This window comes from Gracilinanus agilis, chromosome 3, assembly GCF_016433145.1.
Source record: "Gracilinanus agilis isolate LMUSP501 chromosome 3, AgileGrace, whole genome shotgun sequence".
In the NCBI taxonomy this organism is placed as follows: domain Eukaryota; kingdom Metazoa; phylum Chordata; class Mammalia; order Didelphimorphia; family Didelphidae; genus Gracilinanus; species Gracilinanus agilis.
The window spans coordinates 330,858,204-330,877,754 of NC_058132.1; the positions used below are offsets into that span (position 1 = coordinate 330,858,204).

The 19,551-nt window shown below is 33.3% G+C and overlaps 1 protein-coding gene across 1 annotated transcript in view; it reads left to right on the plus strand.

Annotated features, from left to right (window-relative positions):
- The window catches only part of STAG1 (stromal antigen 1), a 257,933-nt gene that overhangs the window by 194,154 nt on the left and 44,228 nt on the right, over window positions 1–19,551 (plus strand). The window contains exon 21 of the mRNA XM_044669151.1: window positions 10,511–10,591. Within this exon, the coding sequence (XP_044525086.1) occupies window positions 10,511–10,591 (81 nt within the window). The remainder of the gene's footprint in view (window positions 1–10,510; window positions 10,592–19,551) is intronic.

A 19,551-nucleotide genomic window follows, 5' to 3' on the forward strand; every position in this document is an offset into this window, starting at 1 on the left:
AAGAACCCAATAATTAATAGCTACTTTGGAGACAGTACCAGGGTTGAAACTCAGAAGATGTTAAAGTAAAAACATCTACTTCTGAAACAGCAAATAAAAACAGTAAATTGTCACAAGCTTAAAAAGAACTTTTGGAAAGCTTTTTTTAAAAAATTAGGCTAAGAAAAAATTAGAAAACAAAATAAAAGCAATGCAAGAAAATCAAGAAAATTGTGAAAGAAAGAGTACCCAAATGGAAAAAGATTTAGAACTCATGAGGGGAGGGGGAGAATTCATTAAAAACTAGAATTGCACGTGGAGTAGTTAATGATGTCCTAAAGCAACAAGAAATAATAAACCAAAATCAAAAGAATAAAATAATAGAAGAAAATTTGAAACATCTTATAAAGAGACAGTATAAGAATTGTCAGACTACTAGAAAGTTATGATTTTTTAAAAAGAGTTTAGACACCATACTCTAAGAAATTATCAAGAAAAACTGCCTAGAAATGGAAAGAATTCACCAATTACTATTCCAAAGAAACCCCAAGATGAAAATACACAGGAACATCATTGCTAAGTGCTGTAGCTCCCAGATTAAGAAGAGAATACTACAATCAACAACAACAATAAAAAACAATTTAAATACTATCGAGCTGCAGTCAGAATAACAAGACTTATCAGCTTCGACATTAAAAAAACAGATGCAGTACAGTATTTCAAAGAGAATAGGAACTGGGTTTACAACCAAGAATAACATACCCAACAAAGGTGAATATAATTATACAGGGTATAAAAATGAATATTTAACAAACTAAAGGAGTTTCAATTATTCTTGAGGGAAACCCAGAACTCACTATGCAGTTTGATCTATAAGAAACATAAGAAAGTAAATTTGAAAAACCAATTATTAGTGACCCAAAAGGTCAAATTATTTAATTGTCCTATCAGAAAATTTCATCTCTAACCTATAAGAAAGGCATTATTACCTGTGCTCTTTCAAAGAACATGTATAGATAGACTTGAGTTGAATACAGTGGAATGAGCTAAAATAATAAAAGTAGAAGAGGAAGAGGTAAAATGAAACAACTATCTCATATAAAAGAGGAATGAATGAAAGAACTGTCCCAGAGGAAGGGAACGGGGTAGAGGGCCAGTAGTACTAGAACCCTACTCTTAGCAGATCTAGGTTAAAGAGAGATTCGCATATACAACTAGAGTGGTAAGGGTGGTCTTAATGTTCAGAGAATCAGGAGGGGAAGGTCATAAAATATAGGAGAGACTAAGGGTCCCCTTACAGGACTAAGAGAAGGAAGGGTAGATTAAGAGAAAAGAGTGCAAAGGGATAAGAAAAGGGAAGGATATTTACAAGGGAGTACATATCCCTTGTAAATATGTAAATATTTGTATCCCTTGAGGATACAAAATAAACTCACATAAATTAAGAACGTTTTTATTTTCTACCAACAAAGTTCAACCATAACAGAAAAAAAGGAAATTCCATTCAAAACAACGTTAGAAATGCAAAATACCTGGGAGTATACCTAAGAAAACAAACCCAGCAATTATATGAACACAATTATAAAATACTTCATACAAAGTCAGACCTAAACAGTTGGAAAAACATCAATTGTTCATAGATAGTCCAAGCGTCCTACCTATTCGGTGCCATGCCATTTTAAAACTATGCAAAAATTATTACATAGAACTAGAAACAAAATAGCAAATTTCATCCAGAAGAGTAAACAGAATATCAAGGAGATCAAAGAAAAAAATATGAAGGAAAGAAACCTACCTATACAGATGTCAGACTATACTACATAAAGCAATAATCAAAATATCTCGTACTGGATAAGAAATAGATTAATGAATCAGTGGAAGAGATTAAGTAATCAACACATGGCAGTTCATGTCCATAGCAACTTAGTGTTCAAAGATCCAAGCTTTGGAGAAATAACTGAGCAAAGTCCACCATCTCTTGGTAAAGTGAAAACGGATATTTGATATAGAAATAAAGAGTGACACCATAAACAAATTAGAGGAACGTGGAAGCATTTGCCTGTCAGACTGTTGGATAAGGGAAGAATTTATGACCGAACAATACATGGAGAACATTCAAAAATGAAATGGATAATTTTGATTGCATTAAAATAAAATGATTTTTTACAAACAAAATCAATGTAACCAAGATTAGAGGTGAAAAAAACAATTTTGGGGAGAAATTTAGTAGCAAGTATCTCTAACAAAAGCCTCACTTCTCAAGTATATGATTAAATGATATGAGCAGGCAGCTTTTAGAAAATGAAATTAAATTATCCATAGTCATGAAAAAATGTTCCAAATCACTATTGATTAGAAAAATGCAAATTAAATTGAGATCAACCACTTCCAATATTAGATAAATTATTTGAAATAACAGATAAAGAGTTTTACCAAACTTTTGTTAAACAGTGCTGCAATCTAAAGCCAGAAGAACCAAAGCAGAAAGAAAAAGACCAATTTCATAAATTATTATGGATGTAAAAATCCTAAATAAATTGCTAGCTAGGAGACAACACTATATCACAAAGGTTACACATTGTGAACAATCACAATTTATACCAAGAATAAGGGATAGCTTACTATAAGGAATACTGTCGATGTAATTGATTATATTAAAAAGCAAAAGTAATTTTTAAGAAACATACAATTACATCAATAGATGCAACAAAATTGCCAAAATACATTATTCATTCGTATTAAAAATACTACAGAGCAAAGGTATAAATAGATTTTTTAAGCTGATGCAAAGCATCTACTTAAAACCATCAGCAAATATTTGTAACAGGGAGAAATTGGAAACTTTCCTAGAAAGATCAGGAATGAAACAAAGATACCCATTAGGAACAAAAAAGAAATCGAAGGAATCAGAATAGGCAAAGAGGTAACAAAGCTATCTCTGTTTGCAGACAACATGATGGTATATATGGAAAATCCTAGATATTCAAATAAAAAGTTAGTTGAAACTATCAGTAATTTTGGCAAAAAGCAATACAATGATCCAAGACATTTCTGAGGGACCTATGAGAAAGAACACTATTCATATCCAGAGAAAGAACTGTGGAAGTAGAAACACAGAAGAAAAAAAACTGCTTGATCACATGGGTCAGTGGAGATATGATTGGGGATGTAGACCCACCCTAGTGTAAATATCAATAATATGGAAATAGGTCTCAATCAATGACACATGTAAAAACCCTGTGGAATTGCAAATGGGCTATGGGAGGGAAAGAGCAAGAATCATGTAACCATTTCTTAATTGATCAATAAAAAAAGATTCAAAAAATAATTTTTGCAAAGTAACAGGATATAAAATAAATCCACATAAATCATCCACATTTTTATATATTACTAACAAAGTCCTACAAGAAAAGATAGAAGAAGAAACTCCATTTAAAATACCTGTCAAAACCCAGGAACTACATGAACATAATTATAAAACACTTTACTCAAATAAAAATCAGATCTAAATAATTGGAGAAATAATTAATTGTTTATGGTTTAGGTTGGTTTTAATTTTCTCAATAAAGTAAAAGGTAAGATTTAAAAGAGACTTGAAAAGGGAGGAAAAGGAGGAGGAGCTTTGGAGGAAATGAGATATAGAATGAATTAGGAAAGAATAAAAGGACTGCTTTGCTGGCCCTTGTATAACTTTAGTTTGTATTATATCTATCAGCACAGTTGTGAAATGCCCTAGAGCTACATTTAGCAGCTTGTTAATAGAAGCAAAGAAAGTGGATGGCAGGAATAAATTCAGAGCTACAGTTTGGTAAGGTGGAGCAATAGAGAAAGGGGCAAAACAGCCAAGAAGCCCAGTTAGGTAATGAAGAGTGAATTGTGAATTATCAGTCATCTAAAAATAGTTTCAGGAAGGATAGTGTCAGAGGAGATTAAAAAACAACAACTAGGGAGACTGGGGTTGTCAACCTGGAAAAACACCGAACTACCAAAGTAGTTATAATAGAATACATTTTTAATCAAGACAAGTAAGCCAATTCTCATATGGCCACCACACAGAGCCACCATGCTGGGAGCTCTGGGAACACTATCTTGGGAAAGACAGCAATAATAGGAAATTCTTTCAAACTAAAGATCTTGAAGTTATAGTTTACCTTAGGGTGTATAATCAAGGAGGACCAATTGACTGTTTATGTACATAGAGATTTGGGAAAGAGGATTTAGCCAGAGCCTAGAATTATCTGGAAGAGGCCCAGATACAATAAGAGAAGAAGACAATAAGGGTTCTTGGCCCTCTTTAGGATTTTGGAACTGGAAAAAAAACTGAATTAAAAAAAAATTAAGACTGAGGAACCTGGAAAGAATATTTAAAAAAAAAAAAATCCAGAGAAATCTAGGGCACAGGTTAGTCAGAGGGTTTCTTGAAGGCAAGTTCTCATGGAACAAGGGTAAATTTGAGATTTCATAAAACAAGGTTGTCAGGGTCAGATAAGGAAACTCCAAGAATTTCTAATTAAAAAAGAGGTACATTTATGGGTAATAGTAAGGTCAGTTTTATGATTACACTGTTTTTTAATGTTGATTCTAAGTTAGCAGCAACTGAAGAGATGAAGCATTATTCCAGTGAGTAGTAGAGTTCTAAGACCTTGAAATATGTAAGAATTATGGTAGAGTTCCAAAATGAATTTACTACAGTTAAAATCTTATTACATTAAATGCCATCACAAGCAAGGAAACTGAATATTTCCTCTTTAATTGGTCCATTAAGACATTTCAGTTGAATAAATATTTTTAAAAGACCTACTCCGGCACTTTATTTTTATACTTATAGTTAAGTAGATTTATTAATTTTATTATAATTTATAAGATAATGTATATAAAAGCAATTTGTAGACCATGGTGCCATTTTTATATAATTATTGTGATTGTTATTATCATACTGTAATCTGTGGTCTATATAATAACCACTTTCCATAATAAAAAATAATTAAAATCTATCCCTGTGTTTTTATTGAATTTAAAAGAGGAAATTGGCCACTTGATATTTCTTTTGTTATACCATCAAGTATCAATGCACTTGAAACTCTTTATTCCTCTTTCCCTTCCCCTCCTCATTCAGATTCTCCAAACAAGATAAAATCTATCTAAAGGCTCTAACTACCCACCAAAACAAAGGAACATCAAATGAGCCAGAATAAAAAGAATGATATCATTAATACAGTTTTCCTCCCAATATCTAAATTTTTCTAGGTTATTCCAGAAATTTTGTAAATTTATTCTGTTTACTAAAGAATGTGAAAAAAATTTCCAGGATCATATTATTTTTATAAAACTCTACTATTATAATTATATTTGGTTTTGTGTTATCTCTTAATGTTATTGTCTTATATGCTTGTATGTTTTGTATAATTAACTTGTGAAGTATCTACATTCTGTCTTTCCAATTAATTTTAAATTTCTTGAAGTCAGGGGCCATTTCTTATACTATTTAATGTGACTCTTTGGAGTGATTATGCTGTCATATAATATGGTTTTAACCACATGGTCTAGAAGCTTACCCCAGGGGCATAGTCCCAGAGAATTGGTGCCCATAGCATGAATGAGATGCCACAAAATAATGGTTTGCTCATTTTGTTAATATAAAACTCTGAATTCCCATCTTTACTTGTATAGTTTTTAGGATTCAAAAAATCCATTTGTCATGAATAATCTTTTCACGGGTTCATATAAATTTACTTTTCAAAGTACTACGTCATAAAATTAAGTTATAGTCAAAATCTGATATAAAAAAAAATTTGCAGTAAGAATAAGCCCCCAAAAAGCACATTTCTAACAAAGCTAGGACTAGTAGGCTTAGACCTGTTGACTTGTCATGACTGTGACTATTGTTATATGGTATGTTGATAATGGGTTACTCCTTTTATATTATACTTCATGTTGCTAATATATTTTAATGTCAGAAATCTCTATTCTCCAAGGCACAGAGGTTCTTATTTTATGATGTTAGATTACCAATTGTTACAAAGAACACTTAAAGCTTCCCCATGGATAATAAGTAACACATAAGGGATGCAGTTTTTTAAAGTCATGCAAAAGGTATGCAAACCACTTGCCCCCAACTTGGCTGCCTGTACCTCCTAACTTAACTCTGTATTTACTTTGTCATTGCTGATATTCTAGCTTAAGCATTTCATTTTCTTTGAAACCACCTTGCAGCTCACTATTCTAAATCTCACTATTCTCTAATACAGTTTTGACCATTGGTTTTCTCCCTTACCCTCTATTACTAATATGGAGTTTATTCTCTAATGATGATATTTAGTCCTAATGTGCTACATGTTTTAAAAGGCATGGATGTTGGTCACATCTAACTCTTAGTAACCCTATTTTGGGTTTTCTTGACAAAGATATTGGCATGAATTGCCATTTCCTTCTTTAGCTCATTTTACAAATAAAGAAACAAGGCAGACAGGGTGAAGTGACTTGCCTAGGGTCACACAGCTATGTATCTGGGCTGGATTTGAACTAAGGTCTTTCTGACTCCAGAGCCAGCACTTTCCATTGTGCCACCTAATGGCCTTTGCTTCAGGAGCAAACTGTTTTATGCCTGTGTGTTTTTCTGAATAACAGTTGATAGCATGGAATTATTGATCTGCATCTGGAAGGTACCATTAAAGGTTCTTCCACTGAACTATGTAGTCCATCCTCTTATTTTACATATTGGGGAACTGAGTCCCAGAGACTTTAAATGATTTGCTTATAGTCACATAGCTGATAGGTGCCTCGTTAGAATAGCCTCATCACTCAACTGAAACTAGTTTCTTCATAGTTACTGATGATTTCTTAATTTCCAAAACTAATGGTATTTTCTCATTGCTCATTCTTTCTTGTTCTCTCTGTAGCACTTAACCTTCTGTTACTGGAATCTATTCTTCCTCGGTTTTCATAACTGCACACCAGGATTTCACAACATGAATGAAATCAAACATCTAAACACCTACCCTTCCCTTTTATACAAATACTCTCTGTGAATATATGTGCAATGTAGACCTTTCATTGTATTGATGTAAGGAACTCCTGAATAAGGAAACTCTACCAACATATGTTGGCACTTTTTCTATATAAAAATGTTTTGTTTCCTGGGCACTGATTGGCTCAGTGTCTATAGGTTAATAAGAATGTTAAAAATGTTTATAGGAGAGTGGGAAGAGTTTATAAAGCCTTAAAATATACATAAACAATAAAATAAATATAATGCCACTACTTTGCAGATTTTCACCTATCATGGGGGTCTCTGGAAAATAACTCCCACAATAGGTGACGGATCACTATAATTGTTTTTCTTTATTTTAATAACTTAGGATTCATTTTAAATAATTCATCTCTTAAAAGCTATCTACAGATATTCAAACAGATTCTTTTTTATTGTTAGATTTTCTTTTAGGAAGCAATGGCATTCGGAAGCATATCATTGATAATAGAATTCTACATTTTCTTTTCTAAGATATTCATTTTTGCATCTAAATATCCAAAGGTTTTACAAATTTTTGTTTAATCTAATTATCTTATTTTCTTTTCTTGCACTAACAAAGGAAACTTTGAGTTACTAGATTGTGGTAGTTAACACCTAATGGTGATGTTTCATATTAATTAATTAAAACTTTGTATTGCAGTAACTTCTTAGAAAGTTTTCAGAGTCATAAAAACCAGCCACAAATTGATGACACAACTTCCTCCAAATTGTAATTTTTAAGGTCAAAGTATTTTCTCTTGTACCAGAATTTCCACATGGTTTTATTGCATTTAAAATGTTAAAAGCATTTTCATCACTTTTCACTAAGAGCTGTCTTTCTGCTTGATTGTTCTGAAGATCTGAACAAAGTTTTACATGAGGCAAAAGGCCTTTAATGAGTAAATGAGGGGCACTAAGAGAATTGCATTAAAATACAAAAAAAAAGTAATATTAAGTCTGAGGTCAATAATTCTTTGAAAGCTAGATTACTATCTTTTTTTTTACAGATAAAAAAGCTTTGAAATTAGGTTTTAAGTGATAGGGCAATAATCCAAATTTCAGAGTTTATTTTCAAAAACAATGAAGATTGCCCTTCAGTACCCTAGGATTTTTTGAATGCCTGACTGACATAAATCTTAATATGAAATTCCTAGTAAAATATCCATTTTAAATAGAAGTCTTGATTTCTTCTCCTTAATTATATAAGTCTTTGTGGAGATTACTAGCTCATGAACATACTTGAAACAAATGCCTTGTCTTAGATTATGTTTAATGTGATTCAATTAGCAGATTGGATTTATGATCTAGCTCACAAGTTCTAATATCACTATCACAGTTTTATTACTTGGGGCATAATATCAAAATGTAACAAGTTTCTGGATGGTAAAATAACCAAAATAGTTGTTGTTTTGCTAAAATCATCACATGCATCAATGTTTTTTCTTTTGTCTGCTAAAATAAAAGGCTTGAAATTTCTTTAAAGTCTTATTATACTGTACTCCAGATGTCATGTGTTGTGCTCTATTTTTGGTTTATTTTTTACCCCGTAAAGAATGTTGATTTGCAACAACTGTCCTTTTTTCACCACTAAATCTAATGAAGATATTATTCAATGAGTATGCTCTGTTCCTTCACCTACTTTGATGTGTTCGTAGCCATCAACAAATCTTTTAAGTTGTGTAGTTGTTCTTTAGATAATTCATTTGAGCAGATCAATGGAGTACAAAACATGAAAAAACATTGTGTATCTTTCTAAAATATGATCTGTGTTTTCATGTTTCATGAAGTCTGTTACAGAGTTGGGAACTAAGAACAACACAGGTTAAAAATAAGGGGACAGTGAAGTGTTAGATTGTGACATGCTACTTAATAGGTATAATAGATCTCTTGATTCTTAGTCACCACGCATTTACTACTAAGCACCTTCTATGTGTAAAGCATTGTGTTTATCCCTAGGGAGATAGAAAACTCAGCTAAATCAAGGTCTCTGGCTTTATGGAGCCTAAATTCTAGAAGGGAGGTAACACCAAAAACAAAAAATCATATATACATATATGTGTAAATATGCTTGGAAGTTACAAGCAAAATGCTATGTGAAGTTAGATGGAAAGGAAATCATTATATATGAAATGATCAGGAAAAGGATAATGGAGGAAGTAGTTTTTAATTGAGTTTTAAAGGGTGGGTAGAATTCCCTCAGCTATGAATATGCCAGAGATAGAAATAATAGCACAAGCAAATGTATAGAGGTGAATAAGTTACAGGAATAATAAGTAATCCATTGTTCTTTTCTGCAATATTACATTTATTTATGACTAGTTAAAAAGATTTTATTTGATAAATGAACTAATATTTTAGTGCTATATTAAGTATCCACTTGCTTTTCTATAGAGGCATACCTCAGAGATATTGCAGGTTTGGTTCCATAGCACCTCAATATCATGAATATCAAAATAAAGTCATCATGATTTTTAAAATTTCCTAGTCCATATGAAAATTATATGTACACTATATGGTCATCTATTAAGTACATATTGCATATTGTCTAAAAACATGCATATACCTTAATTTTAAAATGTCTTATTGCTAACCATCATCTGAGCCTTGAGGGAATCGTAATATTTTTGCTGGTAAGGGTCTTTCCTCAGTCTTGATTGATCCAGGGTAGAGGTTGCTAAAGGTTGAGGTGGGTGTAACAATTTAAAAAAACAAAGCAACAATGAAATTTACTGGATCAATTGACTCTTTCACATGTGCTTTTAGAGATGATCATAGGGTTGTTCATTGGTCTAATTAGGACTGGAGAGAGGGAGAGAGGTGGAGGAATGGCTGTTTGGTGGAGCCTGTCATATGACCATGATTCATGGTACCCCAAACAGTTACAATGGTAACATCAAATATCACTGATCATAGATCACCATAATACATATAATGATAATGGGAAAGTTTGAAATATTGCAAGAATTACCAAAATGTGACAGAGCAACATGATGTGAGCACAGGTTGTTGGAAAAATTATGCTGATAGACCTCCTTAACTCAAGATTCCCACAAACCTTCAATTAGTAAAAAATGCAATGTCTGCAAAGCACAATAAAATAAGATCTGCCTGTGCCCTGTTTTGTGGCTTACTTCCTTCTAAGCTATAAGAAGGAAATAATGTAGTTCAGTTTTATCAGACTATGACTTGATTATCAAGTTTTAAATATTATGCTTATGTTAAATTTCTACTAGTAGAACATAAGCCTTCAAAAGATAATTATAGTTCAGAATATTTGCCACTTCACAAATGGGGTAACTATGGTTAACAATATTGGTGTATTTAAAGTAGTTCTCATTCCAGTGATTAGACTTTAGAAAAATCTGATTTCTACTTGTCATTGATTTTATTTTAATTTATTACTTGGAATTTTAGTTATCCCTAACTAGATAATAAAGGAAAATTCTAATATTGTATGAATTTAAATTATTCTTGCTTTGTTTTCTTCATAAAATAAACTTATTTTTTTCCTCTTTGTTACAGATAGTAGTTCAGGCACTTCAGTGTTCCCATTACTCAATTCTCTGGCAGTTGGTGAAAATAACTGATGGTTCTCCTTCTAAAGTAAGTAAAGAGTTTTTCTAGACAGTGGTTTATTCATGAATTAAAGCTTGCTTTATCTATCAGATTTTTTCTATTGAATTTCCTCAAAGACAGTTACCATGAAATGAAATCAAAATCCATGCATTAATAATAAATGTGCAGTACAAATTAGACATTAAATTTTTAAAAGAAAAAAGAAACGTCTTTAAAACAAGTGTCATAATACTAAAACATTTTCTCATAATCTTAATAGTCCATTGGTCCATAGCTAATTAAGACAGTTTATATGCTCTTTTTTATCAGTAGCTTAACACTTATTCCTTTTCACCAGATTTGTTTCAAGAGAAAAATGCATCTTACTGTTCTTATTCTTTTTTCTTATTAATAATGTTATAATTCCAAGTATTTGAACAGTGATTGAAATCTTTTTAAAATTAGATTTCTATAATAGCATCACTTTGTCCAGGGATGCACAAAGTCTTTTACTTAATCTTGTGGAAGTTTCATATAGCAGTTGTTTTCATCATGATTTTTATCTCTTGATAGTCTTCTTTGCTACTTTGACTTTTGGTCACCATGATCCTAAATTAAATTCAGAATAAATATTTTACCTAGTTTTAAGAAAATTATGCGTATTTCTAAGTAATAACTATTAAAATAGACAAAACTGATCAAGTTTTTCCAAAAACTAAGTAAGGTCATCTATATGTAGCTATTTTCTTTAATTTTTTAGACTGTTTCTGTCCATTAATATTTAAAATTAAAATTTATTTTTTCCGATCAATGAGAACTCCTTTTATCTTTCTCTAGCCTCTCCCCTGCCCCCATTGAGAAAGACTAAGACAATCTTCTCATCACTGGACATTTCCCATTACATAGAGAATAATTTTATTAACTTTAATGAATGAAAACTGAATGGATTGCTAGACATTTATAACTACCATTTATTTCTTTTGTAAAGGCAATGCATTATAATATTAGTCATAGTACTCAAGTCTTTTCCTTTTGGTGCCAGCATTATTATTTAATTTAAATTCCATAGTGTGTGATTGTTCACAGTATAGAGCAGGGGTCGGCAACGTATGGCTCTTTCTGCAGGAACCATAAAGTCAATTTTTTTTCAGGCGCTGTTACAGGAGCGCGCACTGTGAGCACTGTACGGCTCTCATGAAATTACATTTTAAAAAATGTGGCATTTATGGCTCTTAACAGCCAAAAAGGTTGCCGACCCCTGGTATAGAACATTATATTGATGACTTTAACTACTGCCTATTTTTCTCTATTTAATTGTTTTCATTTTTAGTTTATTTTCTTGTAACCAATAATAACTTTACAGTGTGTATGATAATCTTAGATTTTGAAAACCTTAGAACACACATGAGTTTGTGTGTTTTGATTTCTATTTTTGTAGTCATAATCTGATTAATTATAAAGACTTAATTCAATATTTGACAATATTTAATGAAATACATCTCAGCAGAGTGATGAGAGATTAGGAACACTGGGCATAGAATGTTGAATATATTTTCAAATTACTTTGTGGTTTTGTTTTGTTTACCTGTTTTTTTGAGATCATGATTTTTTATTTGGAAATTGAACTACATTCAGTTTGGTCATGCAGTTCTCCCTCCTGGGTCTATACCCAGAAAAATAGGCCTCATAATGCCAAGATTTTTTGGAATAGCACTATTTATGGTAGCAAAAAACTGGAAACCAAATGGATTCATTGGGGAGTGGTTGAACAAATTATGTTTAAAATATAATAGAATATAATAAGAAATAATAAATGAGTTAAGAAACCTAGGAAAAAGTTGGGACTAGATTTTAGTAAAATCTTGAGAAAAGTATAAACAATGACAACAATAACATAAAAATGAATACTAAAAGGTTAGTCTATGTAGCAGTAAAATTGCATGATCAAAAGGAATATCATTGAGCAACTTTTCAAGCCATATGTCATTTAAATGCTCTCCATCTCTTTTTCAATAATATATTTTTCCCCTTTCCTCTCCATGAGGTTGGAAACAATCTAATATAGGTTATACATGTATAGTCATGTAAAATATATTTTCCTATTAGTCATTTTGTGGAAGAAAATTCAAACCAAAAAGAAATGGAAAAAAGTGAAAGACAGTATGCTTCAGTTTGAAATGCCATCCATCTTAAAGAAATATTTGCATTATTTCATTGCATTATGATTAGTAAGCACTAAATTCAGTCTACAGTGTCTACAGTGGCTGTTCCAAACCTTCTCTCTTAATATCAACTTTCTGTAGCACTTTATATCATTCAGACATTTTCTCCCATGTTTCAGCCAGTATTCCTGTCTCTAATGAAGATGTGGCCCCTTTACTTTCTAAGGACATCCAAAGGTACATATACCTTTGATCCCACTCCCTCCTGTTTTCCTGCAATGTCCATAATATCATCTTCTGTTTTCTGTCTTCATTCTATTCTTGAATACTACCTTCAAACATATCTTTGTCTCCTCAAAAACCCTCCCTTGACCCTACTCTCACTGCTAGGTCTTTATCTTCATCCTTCTTACCCTCCCTCTCTGGAGTCTTTGACACTGTTGATCACTTTCTCTTCCTGAATACTTTCTTCCCTTTAGGTTTTTTTTTACACTACCCACTCCTGGTTCTCTTACCTGTCTAAGCACTCCTCAGTCTTCTTTGCTGGTTCTTCATCTAAAGTCACACTCACTTATCTGGTTATCATGAGTGACACCCCTCTCCCCCAGGCTCTGTCCTGTACCTCTCTTATCAGGAGGTGGGTAGCATGTTTCATCATTAGTTATCTGGAATCATAGTTCTCATAAAATCAGAAAAGAATTAATAGAAGTAATTGCTATTATTATTAAAGGCAGAAGCATGTTTTCTATCATAAAGAAGAAAAGCAAGGCTGCCTTTATAGGACCAGCACCCCCCACCCCCACCACCATTATGGTTCTGGGACGTATTCTCACACTTGGGCATAGCCTTTCTCTGAGCACTTGAATTGTACAGTGCAACTGCTTCTCTCCAGATCAGTTTCCATAGCTCAAGATTATCTATCTTCCTCTTGCCAACCTAGGCTGGAAAAATTGCTCACTGTGTTATTTTCATAGGTTTTTCCATTTATTGAAGGAAATTTTTGGCCAAGAGCTCATTGTACTGCTTCTGCTACTCTGCTATGCTGATTCCCTCTAGTAACAGTTTACTTCTTATTCTTCTTACGTTGATTTTGTTCATGGGGGAGGGAAAGCTTTTTAATATTATGCTAAATCAAAATTGGTTGTTTTTGTCTTTTATGATCTTTTCTAACTCTGACTTGGTAATGAATTTTCCCCAAACCATGGATTGAAAGTGAAAACTCAAATTGCAACACTCACAAGTGACTTTTGTACATTAATAATAGTTCTGTTTCAAAAGATGGAACGTTGAAATAAAAAACACAATAGATCTACTTGACAGAGACAAGATTAGATATTTCTTTTGAGGTTAAGTTCAGCAAATTTTACAAATATTCTCTCTAATCCCATAATGGCCAGAAAGTTAAAATGTGTTTTTGTTTTCTCGCAGGTCATATTCAGTTTATTTTGCTCCAGTGCCCTCTAGTGCTGGTCCTATAAAGACAGTCTTCACTTTCTCATATTTATAACAGAAAATATTCTTCCTTTAATTATAATAGCATTTATCCCATTAGTTCCTTTTTGATTTTTGAAAAGAGAATTCATAAGCCAGAATAATAAGTGTCAAGCCTAAGAGAATATTTGCTGCATTGAGACCAATCCCCTAGGAATGTTAATAATCCACCTGAATTTATTCTTCTGTGATAAACAAACACATCATACCTCAACCGCATCCCAATAGTCCTGAATAACAACTACCTGGGGATTTTTTGTAAGTGTGTCTGTATGTCTGTTGTGAAGCCTATTCTTTATCTCCACTGACCTTAACCCAACTCCTTTACCCCCAGGAAATGTTACAATCTAAAACCACCCCTCCCCCTGAAATGCTTGTTCTATAAGACTCATCTTAAATCATTTCTTTTCCCATTCCTTCCATTATATGGCTCTCACTGAGACCTGGCTCCTCCTTTATGATACAGGCTCCTGGCCACCTTTTCCAGCACTTGTTGCTCTTGATTTATTCCTTCTAATTTACTGGTTCAAGACAGAGATTAGAATAGTCCTTGTTCCTCACTATAGCTCCTGAGCTTCCTTGCCCTCTACCACCATCACTCAGTAACCTTTCTTCCTTTTGAGATTCACTGAATTAATATCTACCACTCAATCAAAATTCTGATAATTTTTGTCTCCAGAACACTTCCCTTTCCTAAACCGAATACATGGCTTACCATATTTGTCCCTTCCCCAACTCCTTCCACTGTTCTAATGAACTTCAACATGCATTTTAATCCTTTACTTCCCACTCCATCCTACTTCAGTTAGAGCACTTCAATCTCTGACTCTTAGTTCTTTCCCAGGCCATTACCTGTGCATAGGCTATGCTTCCTACTTCCTCATCTTGACCCTTTAGTAAACTTCTTCATGGTTCAGTTCTACACTGGCCTCTTGTCTTAAAAGCTTTGTTCCCCTTGTCCTATTGATGATCTTGCCCTGCCAAGCCACAACTCTAGATTACTCCCACTATCACTTACACACATGATGCTAAGTGAAGTTAGAGAGAACTGTAAAAATAGGCTGAAAGAATCCAGTACAGATTTATATTATATAATCTCAACTGGACCCTTACTTCAGCAAAACAGCCTCTAAATTGACTCGCCATCCAACTCACCACAGCAACTTTTCTAAACCTTTTCATCCCTCCTCAGACTTCCTATGGCTCTCTTCCCATGGAACACTCTTTGATGCGAATCTGCTTCTTATTTCACTGAAAGAAGCTCTTTATTTTGAGCTTCTCTTTCATCCCTCCTCTTCATCTCATACCTTCCACAGGCCTCTGTCAGTATCTCTACCTTCATCCCTGTTTCTCCTGAAGAAGTAGCCCGTCTCGTCTCTTTCCCAAGGTGTAAACCTTTAGCTTCACAAGTGGTCCCATTCAATTTTCTTCTCTTTAATCCCATTGACCACATTTTCATTCCTGTCCATGCATCCTTACTGTATATCTCACAGGGCTCTTGGGACAGGCCCTCTTCTCTCTCTACACTAGTTCACTTGGATTCTCATCAGTTCTCATGGATTCAGTTAGCATTTCTATCCTAATGTTTCTCAAATCAGCCTCTTCAGTCCTGCCCTTTCTGCTGAACAATAGTCTTTCATCTCAGACTGCATGTTCTCTAGACATCTTAAACTCAACATATCCAAAACTGAACTCATTGTCTTTTCTCCAAACCTCTTCCCTTTACACACTTCTCCATAACTGTTGAGGTCACCACCATTCTCTCAGTCCCCTAGACCCAATCTCTCACAACTTCTTCCTGTCTCACCTTCTTTAACCAATCTGTTGCCAGGACAAGTTGAATTGGCATGTGTCATATCCCTTGAATATACCTCCTTTCCCTTCTTTCATTGCCATCACTGTACTGCAGGCCCTTGTCACCACATGCTTTACACTACTACAGCTTACTGAGTGATCTCCCTGCCTAAAGTTTTTTTTTCCTCCACTGAAATCCATCTTCTTTAATTATTAGTGAGTTAGAGTATCCTTATTTTTTCTTAAATTTTTTTTTAAACCCTTACCTTCCGTCTTGAAGTCAATACTGTGTATTGGCTCCTTGGTGGAAGAGTGGTAAGGGTAGGCAATGGGGGTCAAGTGACTTGCCCAGGGTCACACAGCTGGGAAGTGTCTGAGGCTAGATTTGAACCTAGGACCTCCCATCTCTAGGCCTGGCTCTCAATCCACTGAGGTACCCAGCTGCCCCACTGGTCATCTTAACATATGGATTATCACTGAATTTTGATGACTCTAGAAAAGTAAGAAAGACAACAACCAGTTGCCTACTATGTTCCAGGCACTGTGCTAAGTGCTTTTACAAATATTATATGATTTGATGTTCACAGCAACCCTGAGAGATTTGAATGATCCCCATTTTTTGATTGAGGTAACTGAAACAAATACAGATTAAATATTTTTTTCAGGATCACTAACGATTTCAATGTGATAGGTGGAATTTGTACTCAGAACTTTCTAGTTTTAGGCCCATCAGTCTATCTGCTGTACCATAAACTGCCTCTGATGGAAAAGATATTAGATAAAATCCATATTTTTGAAAACTGAATCCTAAGTTTGACATGAGTTGTAAGTTAAGTATGTGAAATTAAATGATCTTATATTCAGAGTTGGATGGGAACTTAGAAATTTTAGTCACTTGAACTCTCATTTTATTGGTAAATAAAAATGAGACACAGAAATATTAAATAATGTGACCATGATTATGTTGTTAATGAGTGTCATAAGAGTGGTGTACTGGAAACATTGCTTGGCTCAGTCAGTAGTTATTCATGGGTTTGAATAATGGCAAGGCTCTAACTAATTATATGACCTTAGGATATCTAAAATTAGTCTGATTATATTTTCATTTCTTTATCTAAATATTTGATTTGACAAAGAAAACTTTAAAACAATTTCCAAGTAGTCCAGGATTTTCCTTTTTTTAAGTCTTCTTAATGTTTTTGTTTAACCAACAAATATACAAAAACTTAGGCCTGCAAAGAGGAGGACTATGGCCAAGATTGCTTTGGAAATCATGGAGTTCATTTAGAGACTAAAATCTTCTCCACGAAACAAAGTTCCATTTACTATTGTTATTTTTAACACCAGCATTTTTCTGATGAGGTTATATGGCTGAGAGTCATACAATATAACTACCTTGGAAGAATTAAAGTTGAAAGTTGTTCAAAGGACAAAGGGTAAATCAAAACCAACTAGAAATCACACAAGAGAAGTTATATCAAGGATGTTATCAGAGATACTGATGACATAAAAGGAAGGAAAGACTCTCAGATGGCTAAATGGTGAGTTTCTTTACTTCATTATGTAAATATAACTTACAAATAAATAGAATCATACAAAGTCAATAGAACTAGAAAGTCCTCAAAAAGTTCTGTGTGCCCCTTGAGAAGGATTAATGGAAGTTCACAGACATGTATGATTGGTTTTGATGTGCATCTTTAAAGGGAGTATCCACAGTGATAAGGATAAGGTAATCAAGTGAAATGCTCAATTCTAAATTTAAGTATGTATATGTAAATAAATAAGGAGATTTAAATAGGGAAGCTTGAGAGTGAACTAAAGACCACAGCAGAAAAAGACACAGACTCCTACCACTGCATTGAATTCAGACATTCTATTTAATGAGAAAGTAGCAGTAAGAGACCGAGAAATTATTCTTAGGACAAAACAGGAAGGACCGAACCACCATGTCAAAAAATGTAATAGGAAACAGAACCTAGCTGTCAAATAAAACCCCAAATAAGGAATGAAGGGTGTAAAATATGAATAAACAGAAGACACTGAACCCTTTGAAGAATTAGTGGTCAAAGACCTCCAAATGAAAAAACAAAAAGAAAAGAGTAACTAATGCCACAACAAACAGGTATAGCCTGAGGAGACCCATGGACTATAAGAGCATATGAGAAAAATTGAGAGGGGGCAAAAAGGAAGTGAGAGCTCTGAAGGAAAAAAGTGGAAAACACAAATATGATTTTGTTTCAAAAACTGTAGAGGAAAAAAGCTATAGCCCAATTTCCCTAATGAATTTTGGTGCAAAAAAAATTTTTTTAATTAAAAAGTAGCAAGGAGATTATAGCAGTATATCAGGAAGATATGCACTATGACCAAATTGGACTGATACCAAGAATGCAGGGTTGGTTTAATATTAGGAAAACTACAAGCATAATTGGCCATATTGATAGCAAAAGCAGCAAAATCATGTATTTATATCAGTAGAGGAAAATATTTTGATGAAATTCCACATCTCTTTCCCATTTAAAACATTAGAAAGCGGTGGAAAAAATGGAGCCTTTCTTAAAATTATAAATACCTGAAGGAGTCTTACTAGCCAATCTAAGCTCAAATGAATAATCCTATAAAGTAGCATGTAACTAGGGAAACTCCAGAGAGAACCAAAGCCCACAGTAGTGCCCTAAAAAGGACAGCCAACCACAGAGCTCTAAAGCGGGGATAAATGAGCTCTAGAATGAATATAAACTAGAAACCTTTCTGATAAAATGAAAGATGAAGTGTGAATGTCCATTATCACCATTACAATTCAATATTGTACAAGAAAAAAGAAATTGAAGGAAAAAACATAGGCATAATGTAAATAAAACTTTCACTTTTTCAGATGACATCACGATATCCTTTAAGAACTCTAGAAAGTCAATTAAAAGATTGGTCCACAAAATTAACAACTTGAAAAAAGTTGCAAGATATAAATTAAACCCACACAAATCATCAGTATTTCTTTATATTACCATCAAAACACATCAGGAAGTGATAGAGATATTCCATTTAAAATAATTGCAGACAGAGATGCAGGACACACAAAGGAACAATATGAACACAATTGCAAGATGTTTTTCACACAAATAAAGACAGATTTAAGCAATCAAAGAAGTATTAATTGCTCATGGGTATCATGAGCCAATATAATAAAAATGACAATACTACTTAATTTACTTACTCAATACCATACCAAACAAAAGAATTAAAGAGCTAGGGATGGAGAAATCATCTGGAGAAGCAAAAGGTTAGGAATAACAAGAAAATCGATTTATTTTTTTAAATAAAGGAAAGCAGTCTATCATCAAGTTTAAAACTAAAGAGAGCATTGAAAAAATTACCCGTCAAATCTGTGAATAAATGAAGAGTTTCTAACCAAACAGGAACGAGAAGATCACAGGAAACAAAATAATTTTTGCAAAAATAAACCCAATGCTGCTAAAATTAGAAGAAATTCAGACAAGAGCGGGGGTGGGGGGGTTGCACTGATTTTTTTTCTGGTAAAAGGTTCAAACTGAGCCAGATTTGTAG